At 36.8% G+C, this 19604-nt stretch overlaps 1 protein-coding gene across 9 annotated transcripts in view; it reads left to right on the top strand.

Moving 5' to 3' along the window:
• ACSL4 (acyl-CoA synthetase long chain family member 4) overlaps window positions 1–19063 on the top strand; it is an 86477-nt gene extending 67414 nt beyond the window's left edge. For all 9 annotated transcript variants that reach the window (XM_082865044.1, XM_082865041.1, XM_082865039.1 and 6 more), the window contains 5 exons: window positions 1463–1537; window positions 5643–5834; window positions 7411–7525; window positions 10578–10735; window positions 16194–19063. In XM_082865044.1, the coding sequence (XP_082721170.1) occupies window positions 1463–1537; window positions 5643–5834; window positions 7411–7525; window positions 10578–10735; window positions 16194–16351 (698 nt within the window). In that variant the 3' untranslated portion in view covers window positions 16352–19063. The remainder of the gene's footprint in view (window positions 1–1462; window positions 1538–5642; window positions 5835–7410; window positions 7526–10577; window positions 10736–16193) is intronic.
• Window positions 19064–19604: the final 541 nt, after the last annotated feature.

Below are 19604 nucleotides of genomic sequence, written 5' to 3'. Positions count from 1 at the left end.
GATTGTTTGACAGTGTTATTACCATCCTTAAAATCATTCAGGGCATTAGCTTTGAAGTCATCTGACTGTTTATTTTTAATATCTTTAACTTTCACCAGATCTTCCCACCTTTTCATTGGATTGCTCCCTCCACTGCCTGCCACCTTTGGCATCTAACCTTTTATTACTTCACACTGCCCTGTGGTAACAGCCTTTCAGCTGCTGTGTCTGCCTCTATTATATTACTTCTGATTCATCCTCTGTTCTTCTGTTAGACACATCCACCTCAAACACTACTTCATACCTGGTGAACGTAGCTTTCAAGATGTCTCTAACCTGGCACCATTGTACCTCTTCATCATTATTTGCCACCTGTGTACACACCAGGATTCTTGTTTCCAAATAAGCCAGTCTTCTTACTCTCTCTTGTATTTTCTGTTCCCTTCTCTTGCAATGCCCTTTTTGCTAACTGGTCACAGCCGTCTTCTCATGTGCAACTCTTCAGTTAAGTGTTTCCCAGACATTTCATCTTACATTGATCTTCCTAGTCTCCAAGGTGCTACTGTTCTCACCATCAGTACCATGCAGTTTAGTATTTAAAAGTGCTCTAATTATTTCACGTGCTTTTCTCTCCAGGTAGTTCGTTTGTAAGCTCATTGAGGGCAGGGTCTCCTTACCTTTAATGTGTTTTCCTCACAATGTTTAATATAATGCTGGGTACATAATAGGTTGTCCATAAATACTTGACTACTGCGAGCAATAATCACAAACTACAAAAGGATAATATCATCATCATCATCATGTTGGATAATAGCTGCTAACATTTATTGAACACTTTGTTTTTTGCCAAGAAGTGTTAAGCACTGTCTACGAATCATCTCATTTAACCCTCACAGCATATCCCCATATGAAATGGGTTCTGTTATTATCCCCTTTTATATAGATGAGGAAATGGAGGTTTAGAGAAGTTAAGTAACTTGTCCAATTTATACATCCAATCAGTGAGTTGTAGAGGAGGACTTCCAATCAAAATCTGTCTTACCAGAATCCTACGTAGATAATGGTGGAGCCAGCTCTCCTCCCTTAACAGATTTTTATACTTAATTATCTGAAATGTAGCCATGAGAAGCCAAAATGGTGTACCAACATTGAAATCAATTACACTGTTAAAATGAAGCTGAAGGGACTTCCCTGGCGGTCCAGTGGGTAAGACTCCACGCTTCCACCGCAGGGGGCACGGGTTCGATCCCTGGTCGGGGAACTAAGATCCCGCACATTGTGCGGTGTGGCCAAAAATAAATAAATTTTAAAAAATGAAGCTGAATTATTGACAAATGGTCACGCTTTGCATTCCTCTCGCTATGGCCTCTTCTTTTGTCATCTTTCAGAATCTGGCTCCAACTTTAATATTCCTGTAATCACATTAGTGGGAGTCTGAAATGTGTTACACTAATTAATATCTTTGTTGCTCTTTCCCTTATAGTTACTGACTATACTACTGGCAGAGTTGGAGCCCCTCTTATTTGCTGTGAAATTAAGCTAAAAGACTGGCAGGAAGGTAAGCATTTTATGACAAGCTCTAGTGTTTCTAGATATGCTAAAAACTACCGCGAGCCTCTAGACTTCCATTTTTAAAAAGCATTAGGTTGTCTGCAGTAGCAGCCGAGTCTTTGCTGTTGCTTGTTCCCTGTGCTTTCTTTTTCTTCAGTAACATTGTTAGGTTCCCAAGAGGAAAGGGAAATCTCTAGAATCTAGGCATGATGATTCTGAACTTGGGAATACTCGATGGTAAAGAGGAAAAAATTCTTAGTGGGGCATTCCCTGGATTTGGAAAAGGATGTATATCCTATCTTTTGAAGCTAGATTTTGCTAGTGAGTAGGTTTGGGCTGGGAAATGAAACCCCGTATTTTCAGGGGATAGAGTGACTAATCACACACACACATACCCCCCAACTTCTTAGAGCTTGACCCCAGCAAACATTTTTTTTAAAGAGAGTTAACTTTTATTAAATATCTTATAGGTTCCAGGCAAAGGACTAGATACTTGATGTGAATTATTTCATTAACTTCATCAGCTGTTTGTAGTGAGATAGGCATATACAAATAAACCCATAGACTGACAAACAAGTAAATTAAGAATTACTTAACACACAGCACATTCAATGGCCAAGGAAATTGAAATTCAGAGACATTAATTGCACAGCTAGTAAGTGGCAGACCATGAATCACACCTAGAACTGTTTGACACTAAAACTGATGCACTTTCTACCATACTTTGCTGTCTCCTAAGTCACATCCCTGGTTTGGCTCAATCAAACTTTTGGTAAACAGTGAATCACCATATGATTTTGCAGTGGAGAACAAGCTCTTGGCAAGATCTTATATCAGAAAAGATACCAAGGAGAGAATTATTTTGAAGACATTTTCCTGGACCTGACTCCTGGTACATCCTGAAGTTTAGTAAGGCAAAAACAGTTCCACTGGATTACTCAAGGCAAATGGGAACCTTGTGGAGGAAAATAAAAAGAATGGATTGGGTCTGAACAAGGAGTAAGAAAATCTAAAACTTAATCCAGGTTTTGCATTTAATTCACCAGTGCACCTTAAAATCACTTATTTGCTATTCCAAACAACTAAGTGAAAGGAGGAAGTTAACAAACAGCATTATGTAAACAATATTAAGTAATTTTTTACTGGCTTTTCAAAAACTACCTTCTTTACTCCCTGTCTTATCTATATGGCCTTATAACCTCACAGAGGATGTAGCAATGGGGACAGATTTTCACAGAACCTGGCATATAGAAGAGTGGTTCCTACTCTTTCACATGCATGAGAACCATCTAGAAAGCTGATAAAACACAGATTCCTGGACCCTACCTCCAGAAAGACTCATTCAGTAGATCTGAGGAGACCTGATAATTTGTATTTCTTTTTTTGTTTTTGCTTGGTCACTGTGCATGTTATTCAGTTCACATACAGACAGCAAGATCCATGTATTGCTTAGAATAGAACCATTTAACCTTCAAGTATTTTGGAATTTTCCAGCTTTTTTTTTTTTTTTTTGCACACACACACACTGTATTTTATTTTTACAAGAGATAAATAAACTGGCACCAAGCATTGTAAATGGATGACCACAACAAAAGCAACAATGATTGCAATTACCAAACACGAAACACACTCATACTAGGTCATAATATTGACATTCAGTCCAGTAATCCTCCACTGTAACCGCTCCTTTACTTTGCGGTGAAAATTGATTTGTATATTTTTTGCCCCTGAGTCCTTGTGGGACTTTTTTTTATTCAAACAGAAAGTCACAAAAATTGTAATCATCCTCATCAGTTCACTCAGTCCCATGTAATTAATTTTTTTTCATCTTGATCTTTTGTTAGCACTTTTATGAATTCATCAGTTTTCCACTAGAGTTCTGAAAATGCTTATTCATTCAGTTCAGCAGTATAGTCAGTTACCAGAAACCTGTACCTGTCAGAGTCTTTTCCATGAATTCCTTGAAGATGAAACCCTTTTATAGGAACATTTTTGCAAAAGCATCAGAGTACACCCAGACTGTCTGTAAATGACAAAAGACTTAAAAATGACCACGGTTAAAGATTTGATGAAAGGTCATAATAATGCAATTGACAAGGAAGTTTAGCTATTTCTGAGATATACATTTTAAAGTAATAACTAGAATTATGACTTATAACATTATACCAGAACATAGAAGATTTTTAGAAATTTCATGTAATGTCTGAAACATTTATATTAACATATTTCCATACAAATAACCCACAGAAAGTTTAGAATTAGTTGTTGTTTTTGTTTGTTTTTTTTATACTACAGGTTCTTATTAGTCATCAGTTTTATACACATCAGTGTATACATGTCAATCCCAATTGCCCCCAGGAAACATTTTTATAGTTGCTAATCAATTGTCCAGCTATTTGTATAGTTTAATTTTTATAAGTGACTGCAGAAGGCGAGCCACTTAGAGGAAACCTGTGCTTTACAGACACTGGTGATAATCTGCAAAAGTAAAGCAGTCTTCCTATGATGAAATTGTGAAAAATATTAAACATATTCATTAACTGCAAAATAATTAATAGCCTAGCCATGCCAGATAAAGGAAGAGTAATTAAAAAGCTTAAGATTTTCTTTTATTTTTTTAAATGTATTTATTTATTCATTTTTGGCTGCTTTGGGTCTTTGTTGCTGCGCACGGGCTTTCTCTAGTTGGAACGAGCGGGGGCAACCCTTCATTGAGGTGCGCGGGCGTCTCACTGTGGTGGCTTCTCTTGTTGCGAAGCACAGACTCTAGGCGCAAGGGCTTCAGTAGTTGTGGCACGCGGGCTCAGTAGTTGTGGCTCGCAGGCTCCAGAGTGCAGGCTCCGTAGCTGTGGTGCACGGGTTTAGTTGCTCTGCAGCATGTGGGATCGTCCCAGACCAGGGATCAAACCTGTCACCCCTGCGTCGGCAGGGTGGATTCTTAACCACTGAGCCACCAGGGAAGTCCCTCTTTAAGTTTTCAATTTGGTATATTTGACATACAACATTCTGTAAATTTAAGGTGTACAACATGTTAATTTGATACATTTACATGTTGTAATATGATCGCTGCCATAGCGATATTTAGCATCTCTATTACATTACATAATTGCCTTTTTAGTGGGTGGGATAGTTAAGTTTTAGTCTCTAAACAAGTCTGATGAATATAGTACAATATTGGTGTCTGTAAAGAGCCATAGACTGAACCTTTAAAGGACCAGTTACCTTGTAGGACACATCCCTTAGGTTGTTTGAACCCAACAAAATGAATGCGCTTTGTCTGACATAAATTTGAAGTTTCAATAAGTGTTTCTCCCATGTGACTTTTTATTATGTGCATTACTGTGGTGCTCTATGAGCAAACAACCGTTCCTTTTTAAATACCACACTGAAAGGCCAAATTTATTCCCAAGCGTTTTACATCTTGGGAATAAGTCCTCCTTTCTCCCATGGTAATGCCCTTCCAATTTTAGAATGAAAATCTTAAAAAATATAGGGAGTGTGTGTCTACGTATATTGGGCATCAGCATCAATATTGCTTTACTAAATGGGTTATTTATTAAGCAGTGGAATCAGAGAAACAAGGTGTATTGTAAAACTTGGTAAGGAGAATTCTGCCTTTAATTTTTATTTTTCTAATTTTTCTGGTACTGGGCTTTAATGTCAGTTTTGGAGAGCGGGTCCATAGTTGGAGTTTTCCTTGCTGTGAAAGAACCTTTGCTTTATATAATGAGTTTAATGTTTTATGTACAGTGGGTTTTGTCATACTGAAATATTGAATAGCTTTAAATTTATAACTACCTATGCTCTTTGATTAAAACCTTAGAATATATCTGAAACACATTTGATATCAACATATGAATAATTTACTTCTAAAAACTTCAAGTGTTACCCTTCTTGGGGGTGATTTTATCTTAACCAGAACTCTATGAACCCTAAGCTTTAATGATGTTCTAAGTGTGAAATTTTATGATCCTGGGAAATATTAACTAATATTGCTCCCGTAAAGTGAAGTAAAATTTGATCAGCAGAAAAATAGTAGCAAAGGATCTTTAAGAATTAATACAAGTAAATTTGTTTTAGAACAATAACTAATTTGCTTTTATGACTTCCAGGTGGTTATACAGTTCACGACAAACCAAACCCCAGAGGTGAAATTGTAATCGGTGGACAGAATATCTCCATGGGATATTTTAAAAATGAAGAGAAAACAGCTGAGGATTACTCTGTGGACGAAAATGGCCAAAGGTGGTTCTGCACTGGTGATATTGGAGAATTCCATCCCGATGGGTGTTTACAGATTATCGGTCAGTGTATTCTCTTTTTGTGCTTTTCTTCAGTTTTTGCAACTTCCACATATATGAAAGGTAATGTTGGTCAGGTCATTAATAGGGTTGATGATTCCATTGGTTTAAACTTTAGAAAAGTTATTTAACTTGGGTCTGTGCTTCTCCATCTGTGAAATGGGGACAACAATACTGACCTGGTAGGGGTTTTGTTAGGATTAAATGAGTTGTTACATGTAAAATGTTTAGAGCAGGGCAGTGCCTGCACCTTACTAAGTGGTAGCAGAAGCAGCATTGGGGTAGGGAGGGTGGGCAGGAAAATAGCAGTTGGCAGTGAGAAAACAAAAATTGCTCAGAAGAGGTTTTCTTTGTTTGTTTCCTTGTTTTGTTTTCTTTTGGTCAACTGTTGATACATTTGGTTCCGTATAACCATCTCCTGTAACATACCCTGTTCTAGGCCTTGCTCACCATTTACCTCCCCACCCAAGAAGCATTGTGGACATGTTATTTTCCCTAGTGGCCATTTATAGGACTCTAACTAGCCTGGACTCTTAGAAAAGTATAATATCAGTCCTCAACATTAATCTGTTCTTCTGAGAATGTCAGTTGGCTTGGCACTGCCCTTATTGAGCCTACTGAAATAGACTAAGTTCAAAGCTACTCCAGAATAGCCCTTACACTATTCATTTTAATCAGGCAAAAGTTAAAAATTTGACTAGCCGATAAGGACCACTCTGTTGGGTCCCATTCAGATCCTTTTCAAGCCATAAAATTTCCCCAGTCATTATCTCTAGTGGTCCGTTTAAGTCTGTCTCTGGACCCATATGTGACCTGAATATAGTTAGAGATTTCCTGGGAAAATTGGTTCTTCGCCTAGAAGTTTGATCTGCCAGGGAAATTCCCAGGAAACATGGCTCAGTCTAGAACCAGTAACTCCCCCACCTACACCACCACCGCCTTTTCCCCCTTGATCCTTGATTGTGCTGGAATCAAAGGCTGGCTCCGGTGGCATGTGTACTGGGTTCCCAGCCTATGGGTAGGCAAGTCAGCACTCACACAAAGGATGTAAGGCAACCTGATGATGTACCATCCTATGCCAGCATGTTGTTAGTGCACTGTCATTTTAACAAGATAATGACAAATCTGGAAAATGGGGAATTAACATTTATTGACTGTTCTGTATGTCAGACATTGTGCTACATGCCAGTATGAGGTAGGCGTCATTATCCCTGATAAAATTTGTGGGTTGGAGCGGTCAAATGACTTGTCTAGGATCACATAGCTAGTAATGGGCAGAGCTACCATTCAAATCTAATGCCCCAAAGTCTTTGTTCCTTCTATTAAATTCATGATACTATTAAACATTATAGTAAGATATTAAAGCTTTTGGTGTAGGATATAACATTTTAGCCAGTACTTCTTTAACTAGGCATTTTCTTTTTAACTGATACGTTTGGGCAAACATTAGATATAACAAGATTTTAAAAGAAGTATCTTTATAAATAAAGATTCAGGTGATGAGACTGAAAGAAAATCAGAATTGGACATACCTTAATCAATGTACTATGGATAACATAACATGCTTCATGACTTACAGATCGTAAGAAAGATCTGGTGAAGTTACAAGCAGGGGAATATGTATCTCTTGGGAAAGTAGAAGCTGCACTGAAGAACTGTCCACTTATTGACAACATCTGTGCTTTTGCCAAAAGGTAATTTTAAAGTTGCATTTGTGTTTCATATACTTACAGTAAAAGGGTAATTGGGAAAAAATTGATATAATCATAAGGGAAACATCCAACTTTCAGAGTTGGGGAATGTTAGAAATTTATGCAAGTGCTTGAATTCGACAGCTGAAAGGTCATTTGAGATAATCCAGGCATTTTAACTATTTACTGGACTACCTACTATGTCTTGCTAAATACTTAGCTATGCCACAACAGTTATTTCATTTAACATCCATAAGAACTGAAATTTAGCGTAGGTCATTTTCCCGAGAGGGTAACACAGCTAGTACAAGTTTTCTAAATAAAAACACCTGAGAGATTGAACCATTTTCTTTCTTTATGTGTTAATATGGTTTATTTTTCTGGGTTTTATTACTCCCTTTAAAAAATTTAATTATAAAAAACACAAAACCTAAATTTACCATCGTAACCATCCTAAGTGTACCGTTCACTAGGGTTAAGTATATTCACACTGTTGTACAACCAATCTCCAGAACTTTTCATCTTGCAAAAATGAAACTCAATATCCGTTAAACCACTCCCCATTTCCCCTCCCCCCACCTAGCCCCTGGCCGCCACCATTCTACTTTCTGTTTCTGTGAATTTGACTCCTCTGGCTACCTTGAATAAATAGAATCATACAGTGTTTGTCTTTTTGTGACTGGCTTATTTCACTTAGCAGAATGCTCCCCAGGATTCATCTACATTGTAGTATGTGTCAGAATTTCCTTCCTTTTTAAGGCTGAATAATATTCCATTGTATGTATAGACCACATTTTGTTTAGTCATTCATCCATCAATGGACAACTTGGGTTGCTTCTACCTCTTGACTATTGTGAATGATACTGCTATGAACATGGATATTCAAATATTTCTTGAAGATCCTGCTTTCAATTCTTTTGGGTATATACCCAGATGTGGGATTGCTGGATCATATGGTAGTTCTATTTTTATTTTCGGAGGAACTGCCATACTCTTTCCATTATGGCAGCACTATTTTTTTTTCCTTCCTATCAACAGTGTACAAGGGTTTTAATTTCTCCACATCCTCAGTAACATTTGTTTCTACTTTTAAAATTTTTTTTATAATAGTCACGGTAATGAGTTTGAGGGGATATCTTGCCCCTAAGGATTAGTGATGTTTGAGCATCTTTCCATCTGCTTGTTTGGCCGTTTGTATATCACCTCTGGAGAAATGTCTAATCAAGTCCTTTGCCCGTTAAAATTTTTTTCCCTCTTAATTTTGATTAAACAATACAGTGTTATCAGCTGTAATCACCGTGTTACACATTAGATCATCAGACCCTATTCATCTTATAGCTAAAAGTTTGTACCCTTTTATCAGCCTCCACCCCCAGCCCCTAGCAACCACTTTTCTACTCTCTGTTTCTATGAGTTTGACTTTTTTTTTTTTTTTTTTTTAAGATTCCACGTTTAAGCAATACCATGCAGTTTTTGTCTTCCTCTGTCTGGTTTGTTACACTTAGCATGATGCCCTCCAGCTTCATCAGTTTTATCGCAAATAGCAGAATCTCTTTCTCATGGCTCAGTAATATTCCACTGAACATATACACCACATCTTCCTTATCCATTCATTTGTTGATGGACACTTGGTTGTTTCTATATCTTGGCTATTATGGACTAATGCAGCGATGAACATGGACCAGATATCTCCTTGATATCCTGTTTTCATTTCCTTTGGATTTATACCAAGAAGTTGGATTGCTGGATCATATGGTAGTTCCATTTTTAATTTTTTGAGGAGTCTCCATACTGTTTTCCATAGCGCCTGTACCACTTTGCATTCCCACCAACAGTGCACAAGGGTTCCCTTCCCTTTTCTTCACATCCTCACCAAAACCTGTTATTTCTTGGCTTTTTGATAATAGCCATTTTAACAGGTATGAGGGGATATCTTGTTGTGGTTTTGATTTGCATTTCCCTGATAGCTGGTAATATTGAGCACCTTTTCATGTACCCGTTGGCCATCCGTATGTCTTCTTTGGAGAAACGTCTATTCAGTTCCCCTGTCCATATTTTAATTGATTTTTTTTTTTTTGCTATTGAGTAGTATGAGCTCTTTATGTGTTTTGGATATTAACCCCTTATCATATATGATTTTCAAATACTTTCTCCTATTTTGTAGGTTGCCTTTTCATTTTGTTGATGGTTTCCTTTGCTGTGCAGAAGCTTTTTAGTTTTATATACTCCCACTTGTTTATTTTTGATTTTGTTGCCTTTGCTTTTGGTGTCAAATTCAATAAGTCATTACCACAGCCTATGTCAAAAGATCTTCCCCCTGTGTTTCCTTGTAGGAGTTTTATGGTTTCAGGTCTTTGCCCATTTTTAATGGGGTTATTTTGTTGTTGTTTTTGTTGTTGAGTTGTAGGAATTCTTTATACATTCTAGATGTAAACCCCTTATCAGACATATGATTTGCAAATATTTTTATCCAGTTCCATAGATTGCCTTTTTACACTCTGTTGTGACCTTTGATACACAGAACATTTCTTATTTTTGTTGTACTCTTCATCTATTTTTTTCCTTTGTTTCCTGTGCTTTTTGGTGTCATATCTAAGAAAGTATTGCCAAATCCAATTTCATGAATCTTTTCCCCTATGTTTTCTTCTAGGCATTTTATAATTTTAGCTCTTACAGATTTAGGTCTTTGATCTATTCTGAGTTAATTTTTGTATGTGCTATAAGGTAAGGGTCCAACTTAATTCCTTTGTATATGGATATCCAGTTCTTCTAATACCACTTGTTGAAGAGACCGTCCCCACTGAGCGGTCGTGGAACCATTGTTGAAGATCATTTAACCATATATGCAAGGGTTTATTCTGGACTCTCTATATCATTGGGCTTTCTATGTGTCTGTCGTTATGACAGTACTATGGGCTTTATTACTTCTTAATGAAGCTGTAACAAATAAGAGAAAAATATATTCAGAATTGTGTGTACTATTTCTTTGCATAATTTATGAATAATTGTTCTTAATGTTTTAATTTCCAGTTTGTTTTATTTTCTAATTTTTTAGTGACCAGTCCTATGTGATAAGTTTTGTGGTTCCTAATCAGCAAAGGTTGATGCTTTTGGCACAACAGAAAGGGGTGGAAGGCACTTGGGTTGATATCTGCAATGACCCTGCCATGGAAGCTGAAATACTGAAAGAGATCAGAGAAGCTGCAAATACCAGTAAGTAAGAAGTGGCTTATCTGTTGATGTCCCTACAAGTTATTTAATGAGGTCCTGTGCATTACACTCTTCAAGATGTCTATTTGGTTTGTTTGTTTTAAATTTTTATCGGAGTATAGTCGATTTACTATGTTGTGTTTTAAAAAACCTGCCTCCTAAACATACATAATGAATTTCCATGTTGGAAGGATCTTTAAATGGTATATGGTAGAATAACCTAACTAGTTCTTTATCGCATGTCACAGCATCCCTGCTAGGTGGTCATCTACTCTGTGTTTGCAATGGTCCATCTTTGTTCTGATAGTTCATACTAATGTGCCCTGGTGTGAATCTTTTATCATTGCATATACTTACTTGGTGTGGGCCCTTTCAATCTAGAGATCTCTGCCCTGTGGTTCTGGGAAATCTCCATTTACCTTTTGTTGTTTGTTTGCTTTTCTTTCATTGCTTTTCCCCTCTGAGTTTTGTGTTCATGTTTTTATCTGGGACTACTTTTATATGGTTGTTGACCTTCTACTTTCATCCTCTAATTTTATTATCTTTTTTTTTCTTTTGTAATCTATTTTACATCTTTATTGGAGTACAATTGCTTTACAATGGTGTGTTAGTTTCTTCTGTATAACAAAGTGGATCAGCTATACATATGCATATATCCCCATGTCTCCTCCCTCTTGCGTCTCCCTCCCAACCTCCCTATCCCACCCTTCTAGGTGGTCACAGAGCACTGAGCTGATCTCCCTGTGCTATGCGGCTGCTTCCCACTAGCTATCTATTTTACATTTGGTAGTGTATATATGTCCATGCCACTCTCTCGCTTCATCCCAGCTTACCCTTCCCCCTCCCCATGTTCTCAAGTCCATTCTCTAGTAGGTCTGCGCCTTTATTCCTGTCCTGCCCCTAGGTTCTTCATGACCTTTTTTTTTTTTAGATCCCATGTATATGTATTAGCATACAGTGTTTGTTTTTCTCTTTCTGACTTACTTCACACTGTATGACAGACTCTAGGTCCAGCCACCTCACTACCAATAACTCAATTTCCTTTCTCTTTATGGCTGAGTAATATTCCACTGTATATATGGGCCACCTCTTCTTTATATCTTGTCCTTTTTGTTTTATATTCTGGCAGATCCCTCAACTTTATCATTGCCTCAGTCTATCGAGCTTCCAACTTCCAATATCAGAATTTCAATTTTCAAGAGTTCTTTCCTGCTTTCTTAGTGTCCTTTTAATAGCATCCTGTTGCTCTTTCATGGATGCAGTCATCCTCTGAGGGTGTTGAAGGGATTCCTTTTATGAAGTTTCCTTCTCCTGTTATCGTTTCTGTTTCCTTCAAGTTCCACTTCCTGCTTGCTTTGGTTGGCCTTGCATATATCTGCTGATCCTTGTCTGGCCATTCATATTTGAGAATGAGGTTCTAAAAAGCTATTTGGAAAGCTTGCTGGGCTTCACTGAAAAGTTATTCAAATGTTAGTGTCTTGAGTCATTCCACTTCTCCAGAGGAGACTTCTGCAGTCTCTTACCTGGGAGATATTAGCATGACTGCCAATATTCTGGTAGCCAAAAAAAAAAAAAGGGCATTGGAAGGGGGCTGGGGCTGGGGTGGGTAGGTCTTCCCCTCACTGAACCTTTAGGTTTTCGGCCTTACTCCCTCCCTCTATTGTAAGTGTCCTGAGTCCAGAGTCTCTCTAGTTCAGTTTTTCCAAAAGGTAAATCTATCTGCAGCCTGGTTGGGGAAGAGCAGGATGAGGGAGAGCTATCCTCTGAACAGATGAGGGCCAGCCCTGCTTTTTCAGCATGCCCCTCATCTCTGGCTTCTGTCCCTCAGCTTCTGTCTACGGGCTCGGGAGGTTGGTTTGCCTCTTGTTGGTGTTCTTCGATGTGGGCAGTTAGCGTTTAGCTCTCTTGGCTCCCAGTCAGTTAACTGCTGGCCTGTTTGCTTTTGGTCTTCTAAGAGTTTGTTGGGCCTCCTCACCCAGTGTCCTCTTTCTCTCATTTCTATTTTTCCTTTGTGGTTAATACCTTTTGAATTTAAAAAATTGTTTTTAAACTGTTTGTTTTCCAGGGGAGCAGAGATAAACTGTGGACTCATGTTTAATTGGAAGCGATTAACCTAGTTTTAACCTATTGCTTTTCCCTCCCAAAAAATGAAAATGTCATTTTTCTGATTACAGATACCTATATTCATTATAAAGTACTGGACAATACAGAAAGTTTAAAGGAGGAAGTAAAAATCACTTGATAGTAGCTACCTTTGGGTGGTGACATTACATTTTGTTATATATACTTAACTTACCAACGTCATCGACTTTCTTCTAAGTCAGTAGATATAGAATTGAATTACCATTTTTTAAGCTAAACAGTATTCCAGTAAAGGAGTGTCCACTTAAGTCCTTATTGGTAGACTTTTTCCCTCCACTGTAAACAAATAGAATATATATCTTTTACTCTAATTTATTTTCTTATGTGATTATTTTCTTAATATGGATTATCTGAGTCAAGAAAAATGTATATTTTAAAAGCTTTTTTCCCTTATGTTGCCAAATAACTCCCTCTTCCCCCCCAGAAAAACTGGACTAGTTTATACTCCTGTCAGAGATACATGAGCACACCTGTTTCCCTAACTAGGCTACTATTATTTATTTTTTAAATTAACTACTTGGGTTCCATTTTGGTTAAAAAATATAGTTTGTAACATTTGTTAGCAAGTTGAAGTTGAAAAACTATTTTCCCCAAGAAGAACATTCTTCTGGTTAACTCTGGTCACTGTAAAGTTTTAAATAGCAGTTACCTATTAACATAATCTGCAAAGTAAGTTACTGTATAAGCATAAAGACAGTAACTTAATTTTTTTCTTAAAGTTGGTTTTGTTAATTATAGTATTATTGACATATCACACTTTTTAATATCACCAGGCCTCCAGAATTTTCTTTGATACAAATCCTCATTTTTTTCTTTAAATGTAGTATTTTAAAAAGTATTTCAGGGCTTCCCTGGTGGTGCAGTGGTTGAGAGTCCGCCTGCCGATGCAGGGGACACGGGTTCGTGCCCCGGTCGGGGAAGATCCCACATGCCGCGGAGCGGCTGGGCCCGTGAGCCATGGCCACTGAGCCTGTGCTCCGCAATGGGAGAGGCCACAACAGTGAGTGGCCCGCGTACCACAAAAAAAAAAAAAGAAAAAAAAAAGTATTTCAGCCAATAGGCTGTTATTCTTAGTCACTCTCTGAACGTACTAATGGAGCAGAATGTGACCTGAATAATTTGTCATTGAATATTCACCTGTGTAAAAGCAACAGTGGGGGAAGTTTTTCAGGCTGGAAAATGGAATACAATTCTAGGACCTGCTAGGCCTACATAACTTTCCTGTGCTTGGATTGAGGCGTGAAATGGAACAATTCATGATTTGGATACTGAACACTAATCATGAGCTAAATCTAAATAACTCATAAGCTCGTGTGTGCCACAGAAGATTTATTTTGCTAACCTTTTGCTTCAAATTATAATTTCAGAGACTTAGGCCAAAAAGTATAAAATAGTTTTGTTTTCAGTTAAATCTGCCTGAAATCATACATCGTTCATAGCAGGCCTCTTCATGTTTTAAATATAAGTGCAAGGTATAGATAGTATCATAAGAATGCAAAATAATGGTTTTGGGGTGATTTGACAACTATCAGTGGCTAGAAAAATTGACATTTGCTGCCACCTGCAGGTCACATTTCATAATGTCCTAGGTAATTCTGATAAAATGCCACGTGTAAAATTGTTTTTGTTTTTTTCTTCCCCTAATCTTTTTCACTTGTTTGCAATTTATAAATTTATTTAATTTATAGGAAACTGTGTGATTGCCCGTTGCTCTCTATAGCTTGTGGTACTAGCTAATGTTTAGGAGTTTCCAAAACTACGAAACTTCTAATGCAGCATTAAAAAAAAATGCTTAATTTCCTTGTGCGCAATTGAAATAACGTACCTGCTTTGTCCCATTGTTGTCAGTGTTTCTGGAATACGACCTGTGTAAGTAGGTAAAGTAATATGAAATAAAAGGTTTCGGAGCCAGATCAGTATTTGAGAATTTAACTATTCCCTTGAGATCCAAATGTGACCTTATTTCAGGCACCTCTGTATAACTGAGCTATAATCTATCATCAGAGTAGATATGGTTAATTTGAACAAGTTTTATATTCCTTTATTACCTTTTTAGGCGTTACTTTTAGGAAGTTGGTTCTAAGTAATTTGAAACATTACTTTTCACACCCAGCTTTATATTTTTCTCTTATTTTAATGAGAAACTCGCTAATTCACCCAAGCTTTCATAAAGCTCAGACTAGCATTAGAACAAAAACTTCATTGAATTTGAGTTCTTTGTGCTTATCACTGAAACCAAGTTGTTTCTCAGGTTACCTAGGCTGTTTAGCAGTAGTTTTAAAACATGCAGATGTTTGCTTCTTCGAAATTGCTATTTTAAATAATTGCATATAAAATAAAGCTCATCTGTAGATTAACATTACAGTTAGTAGGCCTTCAGAATTTTAAGGATGACCTTGTATTAATAATAAGTAACTTCATTGAATATAATTTATTGAATTTAAAATTATTGAGCACTGTATGGATTGCTTCTATGTCCTTATTTTCACCATTTTCTTACATTTCTTTCAACGTGTTGTGTTGTCTAACTCAAATCCAATATGTGCTGCGTCAATTCTTACATCATTTAAGAGTATGAAACTCACAACCCCCCCTTTTGATTCTTACTTGAATTACAATAAAGCTTACGAAGAACAGTTGTCTAGAGGCTAATTTTCTGTAGAATGAATGAATAAATATGTATGTTTCTTGAGGGCTCAGTGTAGCCTGTGGATGGCAGTGAACACATCAAAGCCCCTGCTTTCATGGAGCTTACATTCTAGTAGGTGACATAAATATATAATATATGAGGTGGTGATAAGTATTTTGAAGAAGACATAGCATAAGAGGATACAGAGAGACAAAGGGACTTCTGTTTTGTTAGGAGTGGTCAAGGGAGTCCTCTCTGAGGCGGTGGCATTTGAACAGACACGTGGATGGGGTAGGGAGGTGAGCCATGCAACTACAGCAGGGAAGGCCATCCCAGGCAGAAGGCGCAACAGATAGAAAGACTCTGAAGAGGAGGGTGTCTACATATATATTAGAAAAAAAGCTGCATAGTCCAAAACCATTCAACTGAAACAACTGATACGTACTTTGAGAAATAGAAAATGAAATTGTAAGGTGGTGGTATCATTAATTAACTCTAACATACCATTAAGTTTGCCTCATCACCTGCATCATCTAGGTGAATCCTGCAAAATTCATGTTTTATTGTTTCTCTCTCTCCCACTCGCCCCTATTTTCCTAACCCTCGTCACTCTTCCCCCTTCTTTCCCCTCTCTCTCCCTCTCTTTCCCTCTTTCTCCCTCATTCCTACCCCCCCCCTTTCTCATTTCAGTGAAATTGGAGCGATTTGAAACTCCAATCAAGGTTCGCTTAAGCCCAGAGCCCTGGACCCCTGAAACTGGTTTGGTCACTGATGCTTTCAAACTGAAAAGGAAGGAACTGAAGAACCATTACCTCAAAGACATTGAGCGAATGTATGGGGGCAAATAAAATGCTGCTCTCTTACTTACAATTGTGCAGGAGGCGGCCTGGTGGTTTTTCAGTTCTGGGGTTTTCAGCCTTGTTGAGCTGTCTGTTAGAATGTAAAGTGTATCATTCTAAAGTCATGGTAATAAAAAAACAAAACCCAAAGTGATTAAAATAGTTGTCGAGTCTACTTTGACTTAGTTTTGCATAGTTCTAGTGAAGCTGAAACTGAAAAGTTATTTCCCTGTAGCTGTGTTATTAATTTTAGAGCAAAATTCCTGTTTTTAAAAATTAGCCTAAGATATACTTGTTTCATTAAAGAAAAAATATTTAATGTTGAACAAAATAAGTTGGAGCTGGAGTAGAATGTAGTTTGAGGAAATTTGCAACTTCCAATGTCTATTGTCTTCCTAGTTCAGAAGATGCTCAAATATTAAGCATGACCAAAAAAATATGTTAACACTACTCAAAGCAGAAGTGCTGCAGGGCTTTAAAATTCTCTTCCAACCATTTGTCTTGAATCATAATATACAGAATCAAGTAATACCTTGGAAACCATTTTAGCATTCATAATTGTTGTGTAGGTTACACATAGAATCATTATAATATTGTGAATAATTACAGTGCCTGAAGTGAGAATAAAACAATATAAACGCACCAAAAAATATCTAGTAATATATTTAAAGGGAAATTCAACTGCTTTTCTGAAACTTGGAGATGTGAAATCAGTAACTGTAATTATTTGAATGACTTAAGAGTAAAAGTACATCTTAAAAAATGCTGAACATTGCGTTTCTGTTTGTTCAAAATAAGACAAACCAAGAGTTAAAATAATAGAAAGTTAATCAAATTTTAACAGGAAGCATTTTCTCTGTTAGAAAAGGTGTTGAAATCATAAGTATTTAGAATTCCAACCCTTGCACAGCACTGAACCAGGGAGAGGATTTAGACTTTGAACTTATCTTTGATAGCAGGGATTGATTTTAAAGTGTATTAAATCACACTTGTAATTTAAGGTCTGTTTGCTGTTGCTGATTTGATTCTTGGTCAATTATTTGTACTACCAAAAGCCTTTCATTTTGCTTTAATTTTAGCAAAAGCGGGTTATGATGAATGACTTCCCTACTATCTTGACTTAATCTCCGAATTATTAATTAACTTGGATGCGTTTTAGGAACTTAAAGGGAAGAACACACTGTTACCACTTTTTTTCTGTTTGAGAAGAGTTCAGAAACTGGAAATGCTGGATTTGGGAGAAGGGAAGTTACTCACTAAGGGACTGATACTTGTGCAGTAACTTGGTATGTGGGCTTCTTTTTGAATCTTTAATTAAAATCTGGGATTATATATCCCTGATAGGTATTCACACTTGAACCATAGTTACTGTAAAAAAAAAAACAAAAATTCTTAATACTGTTATTCTTTGCACTTTTTTCTTAGTCATTTTATATATATATATATATATATATATATATATATATATATATATACACCTATATATATATGTTGCTTACATTGCTTTGTACAGATGTGGGCCACCACTGCAACAAAACACATTCTGTTTGCTCTAGAATATTTATAAAGAAAATATTTAAATGTTATGTATATGGTGGTATAAAGGAAAAATCATCTGGTGTTATTACAAGCAAGAATGGAGGTTTTTGTAAAGAATGTTCAGTGTTCTGCAATGTAAAATTTGAAGCAAGGTCTCCCTGAGTTATGTGTATGTGAGTATTCTCATTCTTCCCAACTTGCCTTCTAAGAGTGAAAAACCATTCTTACCGAGTAGACTACTATTCAGCTTCCACTGTTCTGGCCCACTGTTGATCCTCTAAAGATGATGTTCTTAGACTTTTTCAGTATGTGAGTCCCCTCCTTTTGGAATGGTGATTTTAAATGTGTGAGTGCATGCGTACTCAGATATTTGAACCCTCACCCGCTCCCATCTCCCAAAAGCTAGAACACTGCCAACTAATCTGTTGTATGGGTCCTTTAGAAACGCGTAATTAACACTTAAGGTTGGGTGCTGCTAATTCTTTGCGAAAATCCAAATATTGTTAACGGACCAGGGAGATGCCACTACCCCCTGATTTTTCCTCAGCAAATATACGTGTTTATGTAAACAGATCTTTCCATATTCATAGTGACTTTTCAAGTATTTGAGCGTAAAGATTTTGATCCTACCTTTTTTATACCTGTTTAAATTGTTCACTGTTATTATTACATGTCAGCCATCAAATAAAGTTGTACTTAAAAAATTTCCTGCAATTATGTACATTTCTAAGACGAACACTTGTGACGTTGCTTTAATTACATGAAAGTACCTTGCCTCCTTGATATTTGATACTCATATTGATTTTTTTTTTCTGGAATGGAGGTGTAATTGTGTCACTTCTTGGAACTGAGATACACATGAATGATTCAAAAAGTCAGAAGTTAAGGAGAATAATGTTTCTTTGGTCATAAAGACTGATTAATAATCCTTGCCTCTATTTTCCTGATAGCATGTGACAGATGTTTCTGGAGTAACAAGATGAGAACAGATTAAAGATTGTGTGGTATTTGGGATTTGGAGAGAACTATTTTAATTTTCAAATGTAGTTACAATTTAGAATGTATTCATATTTCTACTTTCTGTTAAAATGCACGATTGCAGGATTGTTACTTAGGTTTTCACGTTTTCCTTGATGAAAAGCTTCGTTTGTTCTTAAGAAATAAATCCACCCACGTTATCAAGCCAGTTTGTGCTTAATTATGCGTCAAGATAAAATGTGCAAGTTTGAAGAATACTAGCCAAACTTTTAAACACATATTTCAAAAGTCCTCCTCTCTAGGTTTATAGAATCGCATTAAGCAGATAACCTGGGTTGTATAAATCATATCCATTAGTTTGGAGGATTTGAACCCAAAGCTGTTAACTTTCGTACAGTTAATAGAGTAGAATCCCTCTGCAGCACTGATACTGTGGGACAAAACATAGTCATGTTGTGTGCATTATTAGTACATGCTAGTAAATGGTAACTGTTACCTTTAGGCTAATTAAAATTTAGGGAGAAATTAATTTATCTGAGTTTGCCACTCACTCGCTGTGTGACTTTGGGCAATTCATTAACATCCCTCCACTGCGTTTCTCCCTCCCGAAAAATGGGGTTGATTGATAAAATAGGATCTACTTCAGAGGACGGTTGTGAGGGTAAAAATGAGTTAATCCATATAAAGTGTTTAAAACATAGTAAACATATGTTAGCTGTTATCATTATCATTGTATCCAGGTAAC

The sequence above is a fragment of the Leucopleurus acutus genome, assembly GCF_964270905.1.
Source record: "Leucopleurus acutus genome assembly, chromosome: X".
Classification (NCBI taxonomy): domain Eukaryota; kingdom Metazoa; phylum Chordata; class Mammalia; order Artiodactyla; family Delphinidae; genus Leucopleurus; species Leucopleurus acutus.
The sequence above is the reverse complement of the archived record's forward strand: the minus strand, read 5'-3'. Positions and strand labels throughout refer to the sequence as shown.